General features: G+C 38.5%; 1 protein-coding gene across 2 annotated transcripts in view; it reads left to right on the plus strand.

Annotated features, from left to right (window-relative positions):
- GSK3B (glycogen synthase kinase 3 beta) overlaps positions 1–24,821 on the plus strand; it is a 275,384-nt gene that overhangs the window by 80,932 nt on the left and 169,631 nt on the right. For both annotated transcript variants that reach the window (XM_006884256.1, XM_006884255.1), the window contains exon 2: positions 5,499–5,692. In XM_006884256.1, the coding sequence (XP_006884318.1) occupies positions 5,499–5,692 (194 nt within the window). The remainder of the gene's footprint in view (positions 1–5,498; positions 5,693–24,821) is intronic.

Raw genomic sequence — 24,821 nt, forward strand, 5'->3', positions numbered from 1 at the left:
TATATAGGCAAATTTGTTATATTTCTTGCCTTTCATAGAGATTTTGATTCAGCTTGCTTGGCTCCACAATCTTGGTACCAATGTCCAGGAAATAAACAAACAAACAAACAAACAAACAAAAAAACTTTGGGAAAGTCTATCTTTTTTTTTTTGGGAAAGTCTATCTTGAAGATCAACGATGACAGTCTGAAGACTAAGGTGCACCTGATCCAGGTCATGATCTTCGCAGTAACTTGCTATGCATCAGAAAGCTGGACGATAATTAGGGGTGATAGAAGGAGAATTGATGCCTTTTGAGCTGTGGTGCTGGAGAAGAGTATTAAATACCATGGACTGCTAGGTAAACAAGCAGGTTTGTTCTGGAGAAGGTGAGACCAGGCTGCTCCTTGGAGACAAGGATATTGAAGCTCGCTGTCTGAAATACTCTGGGTATATTGCAAGGAGGGACCAGTCCTTGGTGAGGGACATCATGCTTGGAAGGGTGGAGGGACAGCACAAGAGAGGAAGAACCTGGATGAGATGGATTGACTCAGTGACTAGGGTTATAGTGGTAGGTGTGTCAGAGACAGTGAGCTTGGCACAGGATTCAGAGCTGTTGTGCATAGGTCACGTAAGTCTCAAGCAACTTGACGGCACATAACAACAGCAACAGTGGTATTAACAGATTTTAATTGTGCCTGAATATTATTCTGTTACCCATTGTCACAATATTATATTTCTGAATGGATCTAGAAATGGTCTTTTTTCACTCTGAATGTGACCCCTTTTTTTTTCTCACTTTGTCATTCCTGTGTGATTGTGTGATTCAAAATGTCCCAAGCCAATCCATCTGAGGTTACCAATCAATAACTAATATATCAATCTCTATGTAATCCATTTCTTTTTTAACAATGTATAATTTTCCTACATTCATACTTCATTTGCTCCATGTTCCAAGTATTAACTTATTTCTCTTCATTTTGTATTTCTCAGTGTGAGGGCTCTATTGTTCATAGAGTTTTCAGAGGCCTGTTATTTCTTCATTGGATGGTCAGTCTTTCTTCCTAGTCTGTCTTAATTCGGCACAGTGACTGTGGCAGTCGGGACAGATGCGTCAGAAGCAGTGAGATTGACTCAGGATAGGGCAGGGTTCAGAGCTCTTGTTCATATGGCCATTAGTAGTAGTCAACTCAACAGCACATAACAACAACAACAATGAATAATTGGGGTGAGAAAATGGTGTTTGTGATCCTTTTTCCTTATCACTGGAGATTATCAGAAATGTCTTAGTCTTCAGTGGTGATAATAAAATTGTAAAATATTGTAGAGGCAACATGAAGCAAGTAAAAAGAATTACAACATTTAAGTGTCACTTAGGTAAAGCATGAATGTGAAAGTGCTTTTTGTAAACTGAGTTTAGTGCAGCTGTTTTTATTGCTAAGTCAGTGAACGAGCAAGGCCAGATGATGACATGCTTTTTCTTGGCACTGTGGCAGTTGACTGTCCCACGATGCTCTGGATGCTCATTCCAGGTCAGCCCTGGTGCCTTTGTTTAAATGGGGCATTTTCAGATTTTTTTAATGGAGAGCAGTATGAAGAGCTTGATGATCTCCTAATGAAAATTCTAGACTAGTGAGGCTGAAAGCCTGTGCATTATTCTTAAATTATTCCTACTAGTATTCCTACAGGTTTCATATTGTTATGTACTGTAGAATTGGAACTGACTTACAGCTAAACCCCCCAGCAGGTGTTCAGAGGCAGTACATCACATGGGAGGAGATTGCCCATCTTTTTCTCTTGAAAGAAAGATAGCCCATAGTATTTTATATGCAGTTTCTTTCAGTACTAGAGAGAGAATGGAGACTTTCTCTCTGTTCAGATGTTAAGTATGACATTTACATATCTTTCCATTCTGCTTTTAACATTTTAACTGACTTAACCCATTTGTGCCTTATCTAATTTTTGGAGGATTGTTATTTCCAGGTTTAGTAGTTAAAGAAGAAATGTAATTCTAGTATTTTAATGGCTCTCTTTCATAGTTGACTATTAAAAATGTCATTAGAAATAGTTATATTGCTTTTAATTCCCTTATTTGAACAAAAAAAATAGATGCTGGTCCTCTTTCCTTTATTGAAACATGACTTTGTAATAGAAAGCCACATTTTTTGTGTATCCTAAACAGTTTTTGTTTTGAATTAATATGGTGTAGGGTAAAACAGTCATTTTTAAAATCAACTAATTTATCCTAATTTTAAAAAGTGGTGCTTTATTGACTTAAGAAATTTATTAACATCTTACCTTGTTCTGACACTGATGTGTCAAATGCGTTAATGGCTGGTTACCCATGGAGGACAGTGTTGGGTGACGCTCCCAGGTTAAAACAAGCTTGGAAGCAGGAGTGGCATCCACTTCTGTAATAGCTTGCATCCAGAGACCCTATGAACCTGGAGAGAGGATGAAAGTCACACAAATGTTGAGGACTTTCCTTCGTAGGGTCTCTATGAGTTGCCTGCGACTCGATGGCACTTAACAGCAACAACCACCACCACCACCACCACCACAACCACCTTGTTCTGTAGATTATTACTTTTAAAAATTTGAATTTTTTTTTTTATGAAAAGGTTTTGATTTCATTCATTTAGAAGACTCAAAGTGTGTTTGAAGTCACTTTTTATTTTCTTTTGACAGCTTTGGATTTTAGTCTTTTGTATCTATTTTAGTCTCTTTGAATTTAAGTTTGAAGACTTTGATTTTGTCTTTAAGGATGCTGAAACAATGTTTAAGGTAGGTTTATCTTACAAATGAAAGGAAAATAATTTATGATTTATAGTCAACCTGAAAAGATGTAGTTAGGATAAACATAGGCAGAAAGAAAACCCCAGTAGATTTTTTTTGGGGGAGGGCATGATAATTTAGAATTTATATTGGATCACTATAGACTTTTAACAAATACATGTAACATTTCTTTTACTAGCCTGTGAAATGTGAAGGGGCCATTTGAAAGTGTTAAAAACTGCTAGGTATCGGTTGACTTGTCTTGGGATTTAGCCCTGTAATAAAATTGTAAAAAAGAATGTTGGCCTTAATACCACTACCAAATGAATGAAAAAAAAAATCAGTATTAAAAGAAATATGACCAGAATATTCTCTTAAAACTGAGAATGATGAGACTTGGTCTTGCTTGCTCTGGACACATCAGAAATTACCAATCACTAGAAAAGGACATTATGTCTGATAAAGTGAAGGAAACCCTCACTGCGATAGATGGTCAAAGCACCTGCAGTAATGGACTCACACATACCATCGATCATGAAGACGGCACAGGATTGTGCAGTGTTTTGTTCTATTACACATCCATTCAGCAAGATCCAGGGTTAACTTGTCAGCAGTAAACAACAAGTTAGACAGTTCAAACTCAAGACTCTGCTCTTGAGTCAGAACTGACTATAGCTAGCCTCTAGTTTGTTTTGGAGACTGTAAATCGAATGGAAGGATTTTGCCAGTTATTTCGTGCAGTGGAGCCACTGGTGGATTCCAACTGGCAGAGACATGGCTCTTTAGGAAAGCAGGGCAGCTTTCTCTCTCTTCCCCCCTAGGACACCAGGGCTTCCTTATTTCTACAAATGATGTTGAATATATGCTAACTGAGTAATATATGTTTGGGTGTTTTACCCTTCTAAGGACATACATGTTCACTGTAGCTGACACCATGAGGTACTACTGCATACTAGCCCTGATGGTAACAGTGGTAAAGCTTTCAGCAGCTAAGAGGTTATTGGTTGGAATCCACTAGTTGCTCTTGCAGGGGAAAGAGAATGACAAACTCCATAAAAATTTCTAACTGTGGAAACCCAGTGGGAATGTAATTGACAGCAGGAGGTAGTTCACCTAGCTGTGTTATGTAGGAGTCTTTCACTACTTTCATGTCTATCATGAAAGCTAGTGAGAAAGTTTATTAGTCTCCGATATTGCTTATTGACTGCGACCTTTATTAATATTCCATGAACTTAAGTGGATATAAATATTGGCTTATCAGTCTCAGATATTGCTTGTTGGCTGTCATCTTTATTAATACTTTGTGCTTAAGTGGATATAAATATTGATTATAATAAACCGTCAACATTTGATTCTCATTAATCCAGAAATTTATACTTTGTAGAAGTATACTTAAACAATTGGATTGCTATGTGTTTTTATTATTTCTTGATTTTACCACCCTTTATTTAGTATGAATTCAGTTAGCAGTTTAAAAAATAAAATTTACAATATGAAGGAGCAATGGGTGGGGTGGGAAGTGTAAGGATTTACTTTGTGGAGAATTGTACAGCTGTAAATTTGTCAGGAAGGACACACAGAACTCCTAATTGCCACTTCAGAATTATTATAGTCTCTGGAAATGGATATTTTCAAATGACTAAAATGACATTAATGTTTTAAAGTCAAGTGCTAGATAATACTGTGCAGTTTAGCATAATTTAATAATTCAGAGAACAAGAAGATCATTATGGATTATATGCTTACTAGCTTGGAGGTTGCTTGAAGAGAGGATAATGATTTCTGGATTATTACAAGTGATGGTGGAGGATGATGGAAGCAGTGAGCTGCTTCTGGATGATAATTAATTCAGAATGAATTTGGTTTTTAAGAAAGGGGGCTTTTTTGTTTGTTTCTTTGGTGGGTTTTTTTTTTTCCATCCCTTATCCCTGAACTAAAGAGCTCTGATGACCTAGTAGATAAGGAATTGTGCTGCCAACACAAAAGAAGGTAGTTTGAATCCACTAGCTGTGCTGTGGGTAAAAGATGGAACAGTCTCTTCCTGTGTGATTTACAGCCTCTAGAAACCCGCTGGAAGGTCAGCTATGAGTTGGTTCTTAATCCCTGTCACATAACAAAAGCAATAATCCCAAAACTAATTGTCCTTTTCTTACTGTTTCTCCTCATCTGATCTTCTCTTGAGAGATTATTATCTGCTGGTTTATTAAAGACATAAGATATGGAGAAGCAAAAGTTCAACCAGCCTTACTACCTTCTTAAGGCAGAATGATATGAGTATAGATAACGCATATTTAAATATTTTCAGTTACACATATTTTATTTACAAGTAATATAAGAAGGTCTTTAGTTAGGAACCAGAGCTATTAGAGATGGTTAGGTAAAGATTAAAACCTAAAGTTCACCATTTGCTATGTGTCCTAGGGAGAATATAACATCCTGGCTGCCTTTCAACTTTAATGTGTTAACAGTACTAACTACTTCATTGGACTGTTTTCATTAAATGAAATTACTGTCTATGGTGCCAGGTCTATCCCATGACTGAATTAATGACCCTTTAAAAAATAAGTTATGATTGAAACAATTCTATATGATGGACCAAGTCAATTGAGTATTTAAAAATAATTTGTAATAAAGAAAATGCTTTGTATATTTTGGCCATTTTTATGGTTTAATTCTTGACAGTCTTCAAGTTTTTAAAAATCTTTGCCTTCTTTAATCACTTTTTAATCTCTTCTTTTCTTTAGGAGACAAAGATGGCAGTAAGGTGACCACAGTGGTGGCAACTCCTGGACAGGGTCCAGACAGGCCACAGGAAGTCAGCTATACAGACACTAAAGTGATTGGAAATGGGTCGTTTGGTGTGGTATATCAAGCCAAACTTTGTGATTCAGGAGAATTGGTTGCCATCAAGAAAGTATTGCAAGACAAGAGATTTAAGGTAAGATTTCTATAATTTTGTGAACTACCTTGTGTTGTTTTTTGAAACCATTACTTTTCAGATAGATTGGTGAGTGTGTGTATACTAAAGGATAGATTAAAATATCTTACTGTATGTATGCTTTAGGCTGTTCTGGTGGTTCAGGAGTTGTTCTGCCAAGTCAAAGGCAGACAGTTTGAATTCAACAGCTACTCCGAAGGAGAAATGGGAAGTCTCTTCCTGTGTGATTGATAGCCCTTGAGAACCTGCTAGAGGGATGGATAAATGTTAGTTGGTTTAGACTTGATGACACATAACTACAACGACACCAGTAGTATATACTTTAGAATAGAAGCTTCTCCCTTTCTTATATCTTATTGATATGGAGAACAAGGAAGCTACCTGTAGTAGTATTTAATGCAGTACATTAAAAAGGAGACAAAAGTCTTCTTTTGGAAAATTTTCTTTGAATTTGTTATGAAACAGGTTTTTCTTCTATAATTGTGTTCTTTCTTTGCTGTCTTCCTTTATTCCATTTCCTTCTGTACCTGAATGCCAACCATCAGTAATGTTCAGTTCTTGCCATTTATTTTTATTTATTACATCATCTTCATAGATCCTTGTGTATGTGGATTAAGAATTCAGGTGCAAATTAGATAGGGACTCTTGGTTTAGGGTCTCTCATGGCCATGGACATGTAAGCTAAGACTGTAGAGTCATCTGAAGCCTTGGCCAGAGTTAGGTATCTGCTTCCAAGTTTTCTGTGGTTTCTTGCCAGATAGACTTCCTGTGACTTGGCATTTGCTTTGTCCCAGGGAAAGTGATCTAATAGATAGAGAGAGAGAGAGATCAAGCCCAGGATACCCGGGACAGAAGCTACAATCTTTTTAATAACCTAGACCCAAAAGTGGGACCTCTGGTGATGTAAGGAGTTTTGCTGTCAGCTCAAAGGCAGGCAGTTCAAATTCATCAACTGGTCCAAGGGAGAAAGACTCTCTTCCCATGTGACTTAAAGCTTCTGTAAAGTCTTTTGAGAGTCAGCTGTGACTTGGTTTTGACTCAACAAGCAGTGATTTTGTGTGTGTGTTTCTCAGAAGGATGAGAAGATTATATTATAGTGTGAATAGGCATCATTGGAGACCCACCAAGAAGCTGCTTTCACAGAGCTGTTTACCATCTGTCATTGTTTCAAATGGAAGGAAAATACCCCAAACTGAATTTGTCTTTTGCTTATGATGTTTATTGCCATTCACTTGTTAATTGGTGGCCTTGGTGTTATGCTGAAGAGAGGGCCTGCTTTATGTTTATTGTTTTGCAACAGACACTTATTTTCACATCCTTTAGTCTGAGTGATAATTTAATATGTGCTATGAATTAATGTCTTAATTTAACTTTTTTTTTCTTTAATGATAGGTCATTTGTCTCAGAAATGGTTTCTAAAATTCACCCACTTTGTAGTGTTGGATAAGGGTATTTTTAAATTGCATGCTATAGTGCCATATATTATTGTTATTATTTACTATCAGGTTGGAATTGACTTACAGTTTTCAGAGTCTATAAATTGCATTTGAGGAGATTGCCCATCTTTGTCTTACGGAGGAGCTGGTGCATTTGAACTCAGTGGATAGACTGGTTTGCAGGACAACTCTTTACCACTGGGCCATCAGAATTCTCTCCATTACCATTACAGGCAATGGATTGAACCTGGATTCCTTGTTTGTCATTGATTTTTATCATTTTATTACTTATGTGATTCTGGTACTTCTTTAATTATGAGCACTAATAGCTTATGCAAAACCTATACTTAGAGCAGGAAATAGTCCTCAGAACAGACCAGGGAAATACTACATGATTCAAAATCAGGAAGGGAGTGCATCAGAGATGCATCCTGTCTCCATACCTTTTCAGTCTATTTGCAGAACAGGTCATTAGGGTGGCTGGGCTTTATGAGGAGGAATGTGGCATCAGGATTGGAGGAAGACTTATTAACAATCTGGGTTATGCAGATGACACAGCTTTAATTGTTGAAACTGAAGTGGACCCAAAGCACTTGCTCCTGAAAGTCAAGGACTATAGTCTTTAATGTGAACTGAAATGCAACATCAAGAAAACAAAGATTCTCATCACTGGGCCAGTTGACATCACCATGATGGATGGAGAAGAGATTGAAGTTATTAACTAACAGGGTCCAGCCCCATTATATCAAACAGTTCCACCGAGAGAAGGGACGAGGATGAAATGAAGACGCAGAGAGACTATCCGCTGATGGCGAATAGCAATTTTAATATTCATAGAAAGGCCTTTACAGGTTTTAGAAACATGTCTGCGGTAACAATCACATTATCTTTTTCCGTCTGAGATGTTGACTATCAGGTCAAACATTAACTCTCACAGACGTCAGTACAATACAAAGATGTTTTTCAGAATACCTTATTGTGTGCTCTAAGAAACAAAGAGTTTCTGTAGATTACATTCCCTAAGGTCTGAGACCTTTGGTCACTCTATTCATTAACATCCTACTTCCATGAGTTGTTTATTGCCAAGCAGACGTTTTAGTCAAGATGGAGTTAGTCTTGCTGGTTTTACAGTACAGGGCTAATCTTGCTTTACAAGTTAGCCAGGCTCCTGACAGTTAACAGTTAAAAGTTACAGTTTTCTCTGCTCCACAACTCACACCTGTGGTACCAGCAGTCAGGAAATCAAAAGATGAATTGTGTTAGAAAAATTTGCTATCAGGAACCTTTCCAGAGTACTGAGAATCAATGATGTCAGTCTAGACACTAAGTAAGATGCACCTGGGCAAGGCCAGGGTCTTCACAGTGACTAAGGATGATGGAAGAATAATTGATGCCTTTGAGTTGTGGTGCTGAAAAACAGTCTTGAATATACCATTGAGCACCAAGAATACAAATAGGTCCGTCTTGGAGAACGTTAAACCAAGTTTCTCCTTGGAGGCTAGGATTTTGAACCTCAGTCTCACATACTTTGGGCATGTGGCCAGGAGATACTGATCGTTGGAGAAGGATATCCTGCTTAGAAGAGTAGAGGGACAGCTCAGGAAAGGAAGACTGCAGATGAGATGGATTGATACAGTAAATAGGGCAGTTGGAGTAGGTATGACAGAGTCACAGTTCTAAGACTGGCTCAGGACAGAGCAGGCTTCAGAGCTGCTGTATAGGATGGCTCTGGGTCACAGGTGACATGACGGCACACAACAACAATAGTACTTTTTGGGGAGGTTTTTCTTTAATAGTACATTTTTACTATCTTTTTGTTAATGTGGGTTTTTTTTCTCCTTTAAAAGCTAATTGATTTGTGTCCTGCATGTGTTCTAGTTTGATAATCTTTAGAATTAATATATTAAATTGAATCTAGTGATGCCTCACTGAACCTCTGCAAAACAGAACAAACTTTGGATTTTGTTTTAAATTTTGTTGAAATTGCAGGTTAGTTTAGGAAGTATGTAAATATTGTATTTTTATACAACTATCACATGTGTTATTAGTTTTTTTTCCCAATTGAGAACCTCCTTGCACTATTTCCGTAAATGTGCCATGCATGTGTTTACATGAATGTATTATTTAGTGGATGCATATTTACATCATCCAGAAATATGGTAGTTTACTTAGTAAAAGTTTTAAAGTTTTATAATTTTCTTTATGAAAGTCTTAACTTTCTTTGTTTAATCTGCATAAAGATATTCAGTAGTTTTTATTGCTCTTGGAAATGGAAATGAAAAAAAAATTTGTTTATTCCTAATATTTAAAGAAAGTTAAGGATTTTTGTTAATCTTTTACATGCTCACTTATTTTTTTATATTTGACACCTTAAATTTTCTAGCTGAGCATACACATTAATTGTAAGAAAGAAGAGTTTGAGATTTGTTTTTTTCCTTGAAAAATCTGCATTGACCAGCACAGTGGCTAAAAGTACTTTTCTAATTTTTCCTTGCATTATTTTAGAATTTAATAAACTATTCAGACCATACTAAGTCTTAAAGAAAATATTTTTTTAGGCTCTCTGCTCCTCATCAATAGACAGATTGCCTTCTCTTCTTGTGTAGCCTCAACCACATCCCTGAGACATGATGGTGAAGGTCAGAGTAAACAGATTTGGCTGCATTGGGCACCTGGTCAGCAGGGCTTCTTTTAACTCTGGCAAAGTGGATGTCATTGCCATCAATGACCCCTTAAAGGAGAATTGATGCCTTTGAGCTGTGGTGCTGGAGAAGAGTACTGAATGTACCATGGACTGCCAAGAAAACAAACAGATTCATCCTGGAGAGGGTTAAACCGGGCTGCTCGTTGGAGGCAAGGATTCTGAGGCTTCGTCTGACATACTTTGGACATGTTGTAAGGAGGAACAGGTCCTTGGAGAGGGACATCATGCTTGGTAGGGTGGACGGATGGCACAGGAGGGGAAGACCCTCTATGAGTTGGATTGATTCAGTGACTGGGTTATCAGGATGGGTGTGTCAGGCAGTGCGATTGGCACAGGATATTAGGCTGTTGTACATAGGGTCGCTATGGAGTCGCAAGTTTAACCCTTTCCAGGATGAATCTGTTTGTTTTCCTAGCAGTCCATGGTACCCTCAATACTGTTCTCCAACACCAAAGCTCAAAGGCATCAATTCTTCTTCTATCCTCCTTAGTCACTGTCCAACTCTCTGATGCATAACAAGTGATAGTTTACCAAAATTTTTCCAACTTGAGTTTTCTGTAATCTAGGAAATGTTATACTGGATATATAACAATCTTTTGGAAAGCAGCATGTGTTTAAGGGTATGAATATAAATGCTTCCAGAAGATGACCCAGGTTTAAAAAGGCAAGAAAGAAAAGGATATCTAGTTAATGGCTAAAACGATTTACACAGAATAAATTTTCCTATCATCACTTACAAAATATCTTATCTCCAATTTCCATTCTTAAATCAAGGCTTTAGATATATACATATAATTTTTCCCCCCTGAGTACAGTGTACTTTATTCATGGTACATAATGAGATGGACTCTCCAAACCCCTCCCCTTTCTCAGGGGGACTGGATGTAAACTCTCAAGTATGTGAGATTCTCAATGTGGGAGGATCAAGTTGAGCAAGGACTCCCCAGCAGCTGATGGTCTCTCTCTATTCTAGTGCATTTGCTGGGGGTGGTGTTCCAAATGTCTTTTATTCTTTGGGGGCCATGTGAACCATCAGGTCGACCACCCGGTTGCTGTAACCAAATTCATTGTCATGCCAGGAAATGAGTTTGACAAAGTGGTCTTTCAGGGCAATGCCAGCCCCAGCATCAAAGGTGGAAGAGTGGGTGTCATTATTAAAGTCACAGGAGACAACCTGATCTTCAGTGTATCCCAGGATGCTCTTGAGGGGCCCTTCAGATGCCTGTTTTACTACTTTCTTGATGTCATCATATTTGGAAGCTTTCTCCAGACAGCTCAGGTCCACAACTGACACATTGGGGGTGGTAAGTTTCCCGTTCATCTCAGGGATGACCTTGCCCACGGCCTTGGCAGCACCAGGAGATGCAGGATTCTGGGCAGCTCCACAGGTATCACGCCACAACATTCCAGAGGGGCCATCCACCGTCTTCTGGTTGGCTGTGATGGCAAGGACTGTGGTCATGAGTCCCTCTATGACATTGACGTTGTCATGGATGACTATGGCCAGGGTAGGTAAGTAGATGGTGGTGCAGGAGGCATTGATGACAATCCTGAGAGAGCTGTAATATTTTTCATGGTCATGCCCATCACAAACATGGGGGCACAGGTAAAAGGAACAGGGATGATTACCTGTTTGGCACCACCCTTCACATGAGCCCCAGCCTTCTCCAAGGTTGTGAAGACTCTACAACATATTCAGCACCAGCATCAACCCACATGATGTTGGCGGGATTTCGCTCCTGGAAGATAGTGATGGCTTTCCCATTGATAACCAGCTTCCCATTCTTAGCATTGACAGTGCCACTGAACTTGCCATGGGTGGAATCATACTGGAACATATAGACCATGTTGTTGTTGTTGTTTGCCATCGAGTCGCTTGCGACTCCATAGCGACCCTATGTACAACAGCCTTAATTCAACCTTATTTTCCTGACCAACTCTTTTTTCCTTCTGGATTAAAATTGTCTTTCTAGTATATATAATTTATAAAGAATATTATAATTCCCAATGAGGACAATAGTAAGTATTATTTTGGTCTACTTTTATCATCCAATGTGAATTAGTTTTCAAATGTCTATAGCTCAATTACACAGGCATTTATTTTCATTCTCTAATGAAAGTAGTTTCAACATCTTCTATGTTTACAGCCTACTTAATAAGTAATAATGATGAAAGATACATTTAAATTAGAATGTGACTGAAACTACTAAATGAGACCAATAGCAGTTTCCTTAAAAAGATGAAAACAAAGCTATATAGCAAGTCTAAGAAAAATAAAGCATCAACAGACAAAATTAGAAATGAAGTAGAGAACAATATAGAGGACTTTACAAGAATTGCACTATATTTAACATTTCACAAATAAAAGTAGAATAAAAGGATGATTCCTAAGAAAACATACTGCAGTTACCTCAAGAGACAGAATGCTTAATTGAGCCAGAAGCTAGAAAACAACTGCAAAAAGACTGTCAATGATTCAGCCATATAGATTGCAACAATGGACTTTAGCATCATGGAGACTGTAACAATGACGTGGGACAGAACAAGGTTTAGATCTGTTGGGTCGATTTGGAGGCACAACCACATACTGAGTCTCCTGGGAATCCCCATTTCCATTACCGTGATGAAACTACTCAAATTATAAGTCTGTTCCTGGATTGCTTTAGAAAAAGAAAATAATTTTTAAAATACAGCTTTATATTTTTATAATTTAAAGCTATTAAAAAATCCAGAAACACACTGCCATTGGATTCCATTAATTTGACACACTGAGGAGGGTAAAACTGCCCCATAAGGTTTCTGAGGCTAGGAATCTTTATTACAGAAGCAGACTGACTCAGTTTTCTCCAGCATAGAAGCACTGGTCTTAAACCAGTGACCTTTTCTTGGTAGCTCAATTTTTAACTCATTGTACAATCAGGCTTAGAAAACTTTCCAGAATAATTTAACAAGGCTAAGAGGACCATGAAAACAAAACTTGACAAAGACATAGCAAATACACAAGAGGATAAAACCCCACCCACATATACCACACACACACAAAAGTAAAAATGATTTTACACTAATGAAAAAAAAACAGGCTTAAGATAAATAAGAATGATTATTATAATACTGTTATCATTAATTAAATTAATGCAAGGGGCAAATAAGACTAGAAATTCACATTTACTCTTAATAAAAATTGTAATCTGCTGTTGTTATTGTTAGGTGTCACCAAGTAAAGTATCTCATAGTGACCCTACAAACAACAGATCTGAACCCAGTTCTGTCCTGTGCCATTGAGGGTCTTCCTCTCTTTGACAAAAAAATAAATCACGTTGTTGTTGTTGTTGTTCTTGTTGTTGTTGTTATGTGCCGTCGAGTCGCTTGCGACTCATAGCGACCCTATGTACAACAGCCCTAAACTCTGCTCTGTCCTGTGCCAATCGCACTGCTTCTGACACACCCATCCTGACTACCCCAGTCACTGAATCAATCCACCTCATAGAGGGCCTTCCCCTCCTGCGCTGTCCCTCCACTCTGCCAAGCATGATATCCCTCTCCAAGGACCAGTCCCTCCTTACAACATGTCCAAAGTATGTCAGACAAAGCCTCAGAATCCTAGCCTGTTGCAGTAATAGCGGGACAGGGGGAACTGCATGGAAGTGAGCTTGTATACTTCAGACCTTTCTTCAAGAGTCAGCTCTTCGTATTTGCCAAGAATGATACAAAATGATGTTTTATTCTTAAATTTTATTATGATTTTATACATATATAATCTTATTTTAAAGTGTACATGTAGTGTTTTCTTCTTTTTTTTTTAATGGTACTGTGGTTGGTTGTTGTGGTTCTTTTCTAAAAAAAACCAGTATTTTTAAAAGTTTTTGTCACCTCCCAACAGAACCTCAGTACTCCTTAAGAACTAATTCCTGTCTGGAAAATCAGGTTTCATTTCTCTGACACTAAGTATGTTGATCAATCCAAGTTATTATCAGTTCTCTTCTTCTCTGTTCTACTTTTGTTCAGACACCAGCTGTACAAGAAACACCTTTTCCTCTGAATCTAATCATTTGAAGTTAGATTAGATTTCACAAGTTAAAGAACACAGCCTTCTAGAATGTCAGAGCTGTCCAAGACTTGATGCCAGCTGGGAGCTTGGCTCGTCTGTACAACTCTGGCTATAAATTCAGATTTTCCTGTGTTCCTGTAGAGTGCCAGCCATAAGGTTGGGGGTCCAAAACTTACCTCACTTCTGACCTGTCAGCCACTAATACCTCAGATTCAAGGATTTATTAGAATGATTTACAGAACTTTGTAAAGTGCTGTGCTTAGCATTGTGGTTCTATTATTAGTAAAAAGAATAAAAATGAAAATATGCATAGGGCTAGGTCTAGGAGGATTCACTGAAGAGAAGATGCATAAAAGAAAGTGTAATGTTTCCATTGAGCGAAGCTGGTCTGTCATCAGCCTACGGAGCATTTGTGTCCAGAGCTTTCATTATGGCCCTTTATGCTGTATTTTGCCCCTTTAAGTTGGAACTAACTCAAAACTGACTTGCAGCAAGTTTCAGAAAATTGATTGCTCATTAGGGAGGGCCTGAGATAAGCTAATAGCATGTGTAGGTTTTTCTGGCCAGTCCAGCTCTAAAATTGAATGGCCTTATCAGGATAAGCTCTCAGACTGAGTAATGAGACCGAGTCAAACCACTTGGTTAATTCCATGTTTTAGAGACTATCTCTCAGGAACTCATTTTTGGATAAATGCCAGATTCTTGGTGCTATCTGTGAGGTGAAGGTTGTCTTTGTTTACTTTAGCACCTGTAGGCCTGGAGTCCTTGGCCATTTCCCTTACCCAGTGTCAAAGAGCTTTTTTACACAGAGACTTGTGTCCAAAAGGACCCACCCTATTCTCTGGTGACTTTTTTTTTTTGGCACTGAGATGTCTCCTATATTGTTGAATACGTGTATTTGGAGGGTATACAGTTCAATCCAGGATGCAGTTTATTTTCATGAGTGTCTTATTCTTGTCTTTTACCCACTACACTTCCAAGCATGATGTGATGTCTTCTGTGGGAGCTGCTCTTTCTTATTAACAGGTCAGAGTGTATGTGAGGTGAAGGTTGAGCATCTTCACTTCTCAGGAGCATTCTGGCTACACTTCCCCTCCCCCACCCCCAACCCCCAAGACAAATGGTTTTTTGGCACCTGAAGTGTTTCATTTTCTTTGTTAACACTATAGTTCAGAGGAATCAGTTCTTTTTTTCAGTCTTATTTGTTGTTCAGTTTTCACAAGCATGTTATACAGTTGAAAATAACATGGCTTGAGTCAGGTGTAAATTAATCTATAAATGATGTATTGCATTTTAATACTTTTAAGAGGCCCAGTACAGCAGATGTGCCAGTTGATTTCTTTACTCTTCCGTTCATGAGTGGTGAGTGTGGTTCCACTTAAAATGAAATACTCGACACTTTCAATCTATTGTCCATTTTTGGTTCATTTGAGAGGATTTTTGTTTTCTTAGTGTTCAGTGCATGAAACCTAATCTTACTCTGGATAAGACTAGAATAACTATTCTGTCCTTAATTATTATTCCATTATTTATTGCACTTATTCTGTTACCTTTAAGCTGCTCTCTAAATTCAAGTAGAATATACTCAAGATTGTTAGTTTAGCTCTTGTGGAATTGTTACTTTTCTTTAGCTTCAATTTGAACTTTGGAATATGAACATTTGACACTCAGTTGGACGGTTAGCCGCTGGCCTTGTTCTGACTGCTAGAATTAAGCTTCTCTGCTTTTTCTGTCCAGGAATTAAGTTGACTGGATTCCACTGTACTCTTATCAGTGACTTTCTTAGTCTCAGTTTGTATTTTTTTAAAGAAAGATATTTTCAATGAATAAATCACTGGTAGTACAAAATTCTGTCTTACCGTTTCTAGCCTCATTCCTGTCTCTAAAGCCTTGGTTTCTAACTACCAACTCTACTTTGTCTCCACCTTTTGTATTCATTCCAGTGACCAGTTATTACATCTTTTCTTACATGTTCAATCAATTTAAAATTACAGGAGTTGGTAGAAATGTTCACTTTCTTCATTTTTGGTTGCAGTGGTTGGTGCATAAAGTTTTAATAATAGTCATAGCAACAGTTTTCTTACGTTCAATGTTTAGTAAGCATATTATACTGTTAACAACAGGTCAGTGGTTGGAATCCACCAACTGCTGCAGGGAAGAAAGATAGGTAGTTCTGCCTATTAAAATTTATAACCTTGGAAGCCTTAAGATGGCTTGCTCTAGGAGTCAGACTCGACTCCATGTTGTTATTGTTATTGTGTACCATCAAGTTGCAGCCAACTCATAGCTGACCTTCTGCGGGGTTTTCAGAGGGCAGTAAATCACTCAGAAGATTGTTCATCTTTCTCCTGCAATCAGTCTGGTGGACTCAAACTGCATTCTTTTGTCTTGGCAGCATAATTCCTTACCACTGTGCCACCAGAACTCCCTTGACTTCATGTTAGTGGGTTTTTAGGTCTATTTTTGTAGGCATATGGAAATTAACTTATTAATGTCAGAGTTATACTTTATGATAGATCTTGAAGTGTTCTTTTTGACGATGAATGTGACAGTATTTCTCTTAGGTTTATCTTTTCCATCATGTTGCTGTCTCTGGTTATTGTCCATTTGGAACCAACTCATAGCCAACACTACAGTGGATTTTTAGGGCCAGTAAATCCATGAGAGGAGATTGCCCATCTTTTTCTCTTGGAAACAGCTGATGAATTTTAATTGCGTGCCTGTGGCTTGACAGTGCAACTCCTTACCCCTAGGCCGAAAGACCTTTCTATTTACATCATTGTTGTTGCTGTTGAGTTGAAGATTCAAAGCTACTCTATGAACAGTGGATGTGGACCCTGCCCATCCTCAGCATCACTGATAATACTTGTACCCATTGTTATAATCACTCTGTCAGTCCATCTTGTCTTCCTCTCTCATAATGATCCTCTCAGCCTTTTCAAGCATGATGCCCTTTTTCAAAGACTGACTTACTCCTAACAATATGCCCAAAGGGTGTGAGATGAAGTCATACCATCCCTATCTCCAAGGAGTACCCTCATTTCACTTTCTCCAAGACATACTTGCCATTTTGGCAGTTCATGGATATTCAACACTTCTCTCCAACACCACAGGTCAACGGCATAGACTCTTCTTCTGTCATCCTGATTCATTGTCCAACTTTCAGATACATAGCAAGTAATTCAAAACACCATGGCTTGGATCAGGTGCACCTTAAACTGACACCATTGCTCTTGAATTTCAAGAGGTCTTTAACAGTATATATTTCTGATGAGACACATCTTTTGATATCCCTTATTGTTGTTAAGTGCTGTCAAGTCATAGATGGATGACTCGTAGCGACCCTATGAATGAAAGACCTGAACACTTGTATAACGTTCATCATTTCTCTAAGTTCATAGTTTCCAGAGGCAAGTGGTTTAGGAAGTTGATGCCACTCCTGCTTCCAAGCCTGTCTTAATCGGGAACTCCACCAAACGTTGTCCATCATGGTTAATCATTATCACATTTGACACATCAGTGTCACAGTGTTTAGCATCACAGCAACCATGAGATATCCATTATAGTAGACCATATATGATTGTCTGATTCAGTGTGGAAAATAACATTCCATTTAAGCTCATTAATGCCTAGGACATAGGTTCTTATCATTTTTATACCTTCTAATTTCTCTAGATTCATACCTTGTACTTTCCATCTTCCAATTATTAGTAGATATTTGCAGTTTTGATAGTTCCTCATTTTGAGTCCTGCTACGTCAGCAAACAAGGCCCTTCACTACCTGAAAGCTTTATTCCATCCATATCATTAAGGTCAACTTTAGTTGAAGAGGTTGGCTCTTCCTCATTCGCCCTACTATAAACAGAAATAGCACAGTTCAGTGACATACATTATTTATAAATATACATTTATTTTCTCCTGCTTTAGGAGGTTAGAAGTTTGAATTTAGGGTGTTGGCTCTGAGGGAATGCTCTCTGTTTTGGCTCTGTGGGGATGTGCTTTGTCCCTTTGGAGCATTTACTCCTGTGTTTCTCCCTGTTTCTGCTTCTCTAGTTTGCTTGTTGTGTCTCTCTTATGGCTCAAAAGAGAGGACCTTAGTCTTCAGTAATGTAATACAACCTATTCTGAATGGGATTATAACTACAGGTAAGCAGGTTAGGATTTATAATGCTTTTTGGGGCACAATTCAGTCTATAATACCTGTCCTGTCCTCCTTCACTCCCTTAATGGTGTTTGAGTTGTAACTCATAGATTAAAAATTCCCGGTTTAAAGAACATTGTAAGTGAAACAATTTCTGAAATAGAAAATTTATATTTTGAATGACTAAACCTACTTTGAGAATTCTGTAGCTGAAAGATAGAAAGCTTAGCTCTTAAGATATTTAAAGATGGCTTATTAGACAGGATTTTTTTATGTGTTTATGAATGTCTATATCACTCACTCATTGCTATCACATTTGGAATCCACTGATAGCGGACCCTCTAGCCAGTTTTTTGGAGGCTGTAAATCACATGGAGGGACATTGCCTATCTTTCTCTCTTGCAGCTTCTCGTGGATTTGAACTACCACAGAAGTGCCACCTTTGACTTAAAGTGCAACTCCCTGTCAACTGTGGCACCAGAGCTCCCTACTTAACTCACTTGTTGCTGTCAGGTCAGAACTGACTGTCATTCATGATACATTTCCTTTGAAAGACATTCTTTTTTTTTTTATTTTGTGTGCATGTATGGTCAAATCAGATCTGACTGGTACAGCAGGATATTGCACCTCCTTTTCCGGCAGAGTATCTGGTGGATTCGAACCATGTTCCTCTGGGATTGCAGTGCAGCTTCTTGCCACTAGGCCACCAGAGCTCCCCAAGACATTCTTTTATCTAACTCCATTGTAGTTACAAAATTGTTTAAAAAAGAAAAGATGTATGTAACAAATTCTTTGTTATTTGTAAATGCTTCAGAAAACGAGTACTAGAACAGCTGACCTAATGAGAGAGGTAGAAGTTACGAAGGACCATAAAGTCAAAGTAGGGGAGCTCTGGTGGCCTGGTGGGTACGGGATTATACTGCTAACCCAAGGTGGTGGTTGTTATGTGCTGTCGAGTCGTTTGCTACTCATAGCGACCCTATGTACAACAGCCCTAACCTCTGCTTTTTCCTGTGTCAGTCGCACCGTGTCCGATATACCCATCCTGATTTCCCTAGTCACTGAATCAGTCCACCTCATAGAGGGCCTTCCTCTCCTGCGCTGTCCCTCTACCCTCCCAAGCATGATGTCCTTCTCCAAGGACTGGTTCTTCTTTACAACATGTCCAAAGTATGTTAGACGGAGCCTCAGAATCCTTGCCTCCAAGGAGCTGCCCAGTTTAATCCTGTCCAGCATGAATCTGTTTGTTTTCCTAGCAGTCCATGGTACCCTCAATACTCTTCTCCAGTACCAGAGCTCAAAGGCATCAATTCACCTTCTATCCTCCTTAGTCATTGTCCAACTCTCTGATGCATAACAAGTGATCGCAAAGACCATGACCTGTATCAGATGCACCTTAGTCTCCAGAGTGACACCATTGCTCTTCAGTACTTTGGAGAGGTCCCTAATAGCATACTTTACCTATGTAAATCCAAGGTAGACAGTTCAAATCCAGATGCTTGAGGAACAGAGATTGGTAGTTTCCTCTCTCAAGACTTGCAGACCCTGAAAACCCATTGGAGGGTTAGCTATGACTTAGTTCTGACTCAATAGCAGATGACAACAACAAATGAAATAATTCAGGGAGGATTAAGAAATGTGCAGCTCATGTTGGTCTTGAGTGAAATATAGGATTAAATTCATTAACTGGGGCAAAATTATGACATGATTTAGAGTTGATTCTAGGGGAAATGGGACAAGTCATTTGTCTCTGTTTCTTTTTATATATTGCTTTCAGTTTGTAGTGAAAATATGGTTGATGCTTTGGCAGATAAAACGTGGCCTGGTTAGAGCTAGGAGAACCTAGGAATTGATTGAAATTAATAATAACGTTAGTCAGTGGAGACTAATACCTACACTCATGTATAGTCAGTAAACCTGGGCTAAAAATTCAGGTCATTAGAAATAATAGATAAATTACTTTATATTTTATGACAGAAATAATCTCATTGCATTTTATTCAAAAGAGTTTTTATTGCATTATATCTCTATCGTGCTACTCCACCTTCACAAGAATTTATATTGAACTCTATTTTCCTTTTGTTATTATGTTGCACTCGTTTGCCGTTCTAGTACATGCACTTAAGTTGACAGTGAGCCATAGGTACTTGTATGCAGTCCTACTATTTCCTCAGTACTCTGATTTTTGTCTAAGGACTGTTTGACACGTCTCTGGCTTAAGGAATCTAGGTGGTGCAGTAGTTAAGCGCTCAGCTGCTAACGGAAAAATCAGCCTTTCCTTAGGAAAAGGATAAAGTAGTCTCCTTCCATAAAGATATCAGTCTTGGACACTTGATGGATTTTCTGCTGTGACTTATAGTGTAACTGTGAGTTAATAACTTTACGAGTTGTTCAGGTGTCACTCCAGTGTAGCTTTTTTGTTTGTCTGTTGTGTATAGTCGAGTTGGATCCGACTGGCACAGGAGGAGATTGTCCCTTCTTCTCTGGCAGAGCATCTGGTGGATTCGAACTGCATGCCTTTGGGATTACAGCTCAGCGTCTTGCCACTAGGCCACCAGAGCTCCCCACTACAGTGCTGTTTTATTATACATCCATCACTCTTGAACTTTGTTCCCATTTGTAGTCTAAAGCTGTACTCACCTACAGTCACTGATTTACATTCTGCCTCTATGTAGATTTAGCTGTTCTTGAATTTTTCAGATAAATGTGATCATATAATACATGGGTTTTGTTTCTGTCTTTCACTTGTTATATGCTAAGAGTGCATATTTTTATAGATTTTTTTTATGTGTTAAAATTTTAGAATAGCAGTTTTGTGGTTGTTGTTCATCTGTGTTGTAACTTGCATTAGTAATTTATTATTTAGTTGTATTTAGCACTACATTTAATATATCCTGCTAACTGTTGGATGGTTTGCAGCTTTTGGACAATATGATGTTGCTACACAAGTACAAGATAATATGTATAAGGCAGCACATTGCATGAACTTAACATTTCCATTGCAATTAGAGAAGTACCTAAGAGTGGAATAGCTAGGCCATATGGTAAGTTAAGGGAGTTCTGGTGGCCTAGTCGTAAGGAGCTGTGCTGCCAATCCAAAGGCATGTGGTTTGAAACCACTAAGTACTTTGCAAGAGAAAGATGGACAGTCTCCTGTCATGCAGTTTACTGCCTCTGAAGACCTGCAGGAGTGTTAACTGTGGGTCATTTTCGACTCTACAGTACAGTGATGAAACGCTTAAATATTTACATTTTAGGAAATGGCCACTTTTTCATAGCAGCTGACCTATTTTGTTATTCCTACCAGCTGTGTCTGAAGGTACATTTTCACCAAAACTTGGTGGTGTTAATCTTATTACAGCCATAATAGTGACTTTGTAAAGAGCTTTGGTGATACATTGGTCAAACACTCATCTGCTAACTAAAAAGTTGGTGTTATGAAGCCACCAGTTGCATGACAGTCTACTCCTGTAAACACTGTAACACAGCTCCCCTGTCTTTGGGTGGTCATTATAGTTTCATTGGAATACTACATCAGTGACTTTGTAGTGATAGCTTCTTGTTGTTTTAATTTGCATGTGTTCATTTTAAATCTTTGATAAACCAGAAGACTGTTGTCTTAACAGAGCAAGGGGACACTGCATGATTTAAAATCAAGAAAGATGTGTGCCGGGCCTGTATCCTTTTCTGTCTAGCTAGCTAGCTATTATCTATCTATCTATCTATCTATCTATCTATCTATCTATCTATCTATCTATCTATCTAGTCAATCTGTATGCTGCACAAATTACTTGAGAAAGCTGGACTTTATGAAATGAATGTGGCCTCAGGATCAGAGTTGGAGAAGAGTATTGAAAATCCCAAGGACTGTTAGAGAACAAACGAGTCTCTTTGGAAGTGAGGACTGATGAAACTTTTGTCTCATATCCTTGGATAATGTTGTTATGAAGGGCTAGTCCTAAGAGAAGGACATCATGTTTGGAAAGGAGGAGGGTCCGTGTTAAAGAGGAACACCCTCAACATGATGAATTGACACAGTGAATGTCGAAATGGGCTCAAATGTGTTGAAGATGATAAGGATGGGAAAGGGTACTGCAGGTTTTCGATCCATTGTACATATGTTTGCTGTGGGTCTCAGTTGACTTGATGGCACAAGTGGATAGCACTGGACAGCACAGAAAGAACAGGTGATTAGCCCGGGGAGTTCTGGTGGTCCATAGTGAGCGCAGTGTGCTTGCAGCCGTTTGAATCAGCCAGAGACTCTGAGGGAGAAAAATGGAGAGTCCTTTTCCCTTGATTTACAGTTTTGGAAACCTGATACAGGTTACCTGTGAGTTAGAACTGATTCAAACCTAGGAAAACTTGATAGTGATTATGTTATATCTTTAGCCTGATTTATTAGAAATACTGTCTTAATAATGTCAAAATTTATAAACATAGAATGTTCCTCCTTTTATTTTGATTGTCTCTCAACCATGTTTGGTAGTTTTCAGAGTACAAATCTTTTCTGTTAAGTTTGTTCATAAGTATTTTATTATTTTTAGCGTTACTACGCAGGAATACTGCTCACAGGGCAAATTTAGCTCACATCTCAGCTTTGAATATAATGTCTTTTTCCATTTTTAAATGATTGTATGTATACTATGAAATAAGACCATAATTGGCATTTAAGACAAAAAATACTACTTGACTTTTTATAGTCATGTCTGTGTTGTGAATGGAATTGGATTGGTTTGGGGTTGTTGGTTTTGTTTTGTTTTTACCTTTTGATTTTTCCATTGTTAGTATTAAGATGTAAAATTGGTTTTGTAAAATAGAACCCGTATATATGGTAACCTTGATAATCCCCTTTTACTACTTGTAGTATTTTTGTTGTTTTATAGCTTCCATAGGATTTTCTACTTGAAAGATCTACTGAGAATAAAGTCAGTCTTAACTCCTTCCTTTTTAATCTATATGCTTTTCATTTCTCTTTTGTGCCTGTTACACTCGCTGGAATAGCTAGTATTGTCTTGATTGGGACTGTGAAGGTGAATATCCTTGACTTATTCTTAATTTTAGTGAAAAGAGAAGAATAATTAATGCCTTGACTTAAAGTGTTAGAGTACTGAACATCTCATAAGCCACCATGGGAACAAATACGTATGTCTTAAAGGAAGTTCAACCAAGGGTGCTCCTTGGAGGCAAGAATGGTCAAGCGTTGTCTCATTACTTGGGCATATTTTTATAAGGGGCATGTTTTAGTGAGCTGGAACATGGTAGAGTTTGTGAAGCTGGTGTAGGATAGAGCAGGGCTTAGAATTGGTTTTCTGGTTGCTTTAAGTTATTCTTAACTAAATGGTATCTACAAGAACAATAAAGAGGGCTCTGTTTGAATCCATCTGTCTACCAGCTGCACCATGGGAGAGAGATGGGCAGTCTCTTCCTGTGCGATTTACAGCCTCTGAAAACTCTCTGAAGGGTCAGCTTTGAGTGGATTTGGACATGACATGACAGCAACAACAAACGCGATTTTTTTATTCTTAGTGTTGTTCAGTAGACTACAACTCTTGATACTAAGGACAGGAGAGAGCAGATCCTTCCCCTAACCTTGCCCTATCCTGCGCCATCCATCATTCTTGTTGAGCTCTCCTCTCTTTTGCTGACTCTTTGCTATCTTTAACATGATGTCTTTTTTCCCAGGACTGGCCTCTCCTGACAACTTACCCAAAGTATGTGAGATGAAGTTTTACCATCCATGATAAAGTATGTTGTTGTGTGCCTTCAGGTCGTAACTGACTCATAGCTGCCATGGGAGGAGATTTCCCACCTATCTCCCTTACAGCAGCTGGTGGATTTGAACTGCATGCCTTTGGGATTGCAGCACATTTTCTTGTCATTAGGCCTCCAGGACTCCCATCTGGTCTGTGGTTCACAGATCTTCTTTATCAGACTAAGGAACTCCAGTGGTGCAGTGTGAAAATTGTTGCACCCACCAGTCACTGTGCAGGAGAAACACTGGCAGTCTCCTCTTCTAAAGATATACAGCCTCAGAAACCAAGTGGAGGGCTGCTGTGAATCAGAATTGATGGCAGTGGGTTTATTAGACTGAGATTTTTTCCCCCCCAGTTAGTGCTAGTTCAAATAGTTGCACTGCCAACCGAAAGGTACATAGTTCAAATTCACCAGCTCCGTGGGAGAAAGATGAGCAGTCTGTTCCAGTGCAATTTACTACCCCCAGAAATCCACTGGAAAGTCAGCTATGAGTCAGTTCCAACTCAATGGTACATAAGACTACAACAACAACAGCTGGTAATGTAGTTGATAATGAGTTATGCTGCTAAAGATCAGGCTTCTCTGGCTCTCTAATCCATCAGCCACTCCAGAGGAGAAATGCAAGCTGTCATCTGCTGCAGTTTGCACTCTTGGAAACTCCATAGGGGATCCCTTATGAGTCAGAAGCGACTGGTCCTTGGTGAGGGGAGGGTTTTAATAGTTCAGGAGCATTGTTGCTGAGTCGGCTTCCATAAAGATTTACAACTTTGGGAACCCGGTGGGTTCTTTATGAGTTAAAGTCAACTTGGAGTTAGGGTTGTTGTAAATGCTATATCGTCTTAGTGAAGGGATCCTTTTCTCATTTGAAAGGCCAATTTGTAATTTTAATTCTCTGTATTAAAATGTTTTGCCTAATTATACTATTGCTATGGTAGTTCTTATTTGGTTCCTGTATAGTGTAGCTTTCCCCAGAATTTTACTTTCAACTTTTTTGTATCTTTGAATCTAAAATAAATCTTCATCCAGGTCACAATGGCTTTTGCTCC

Source organism: Elephantulus edwardii, unplaced genomic scaffold, assembly GCF_000299155.1.
Source record: "Elephantulus edwardii isolate Elephantulus edwardi_28Jun2011 unplaced genomic scaffold, EleEdw1.0 scaffold00032, whole genome shotgun sequence".
Classification (NCBI taxonomy): Eukaryota; Metazoa; Chordata; class Mammalia; order Macroscelidea; family Macroscelididae; genus Elephantulus; species Elephantulus edwardii.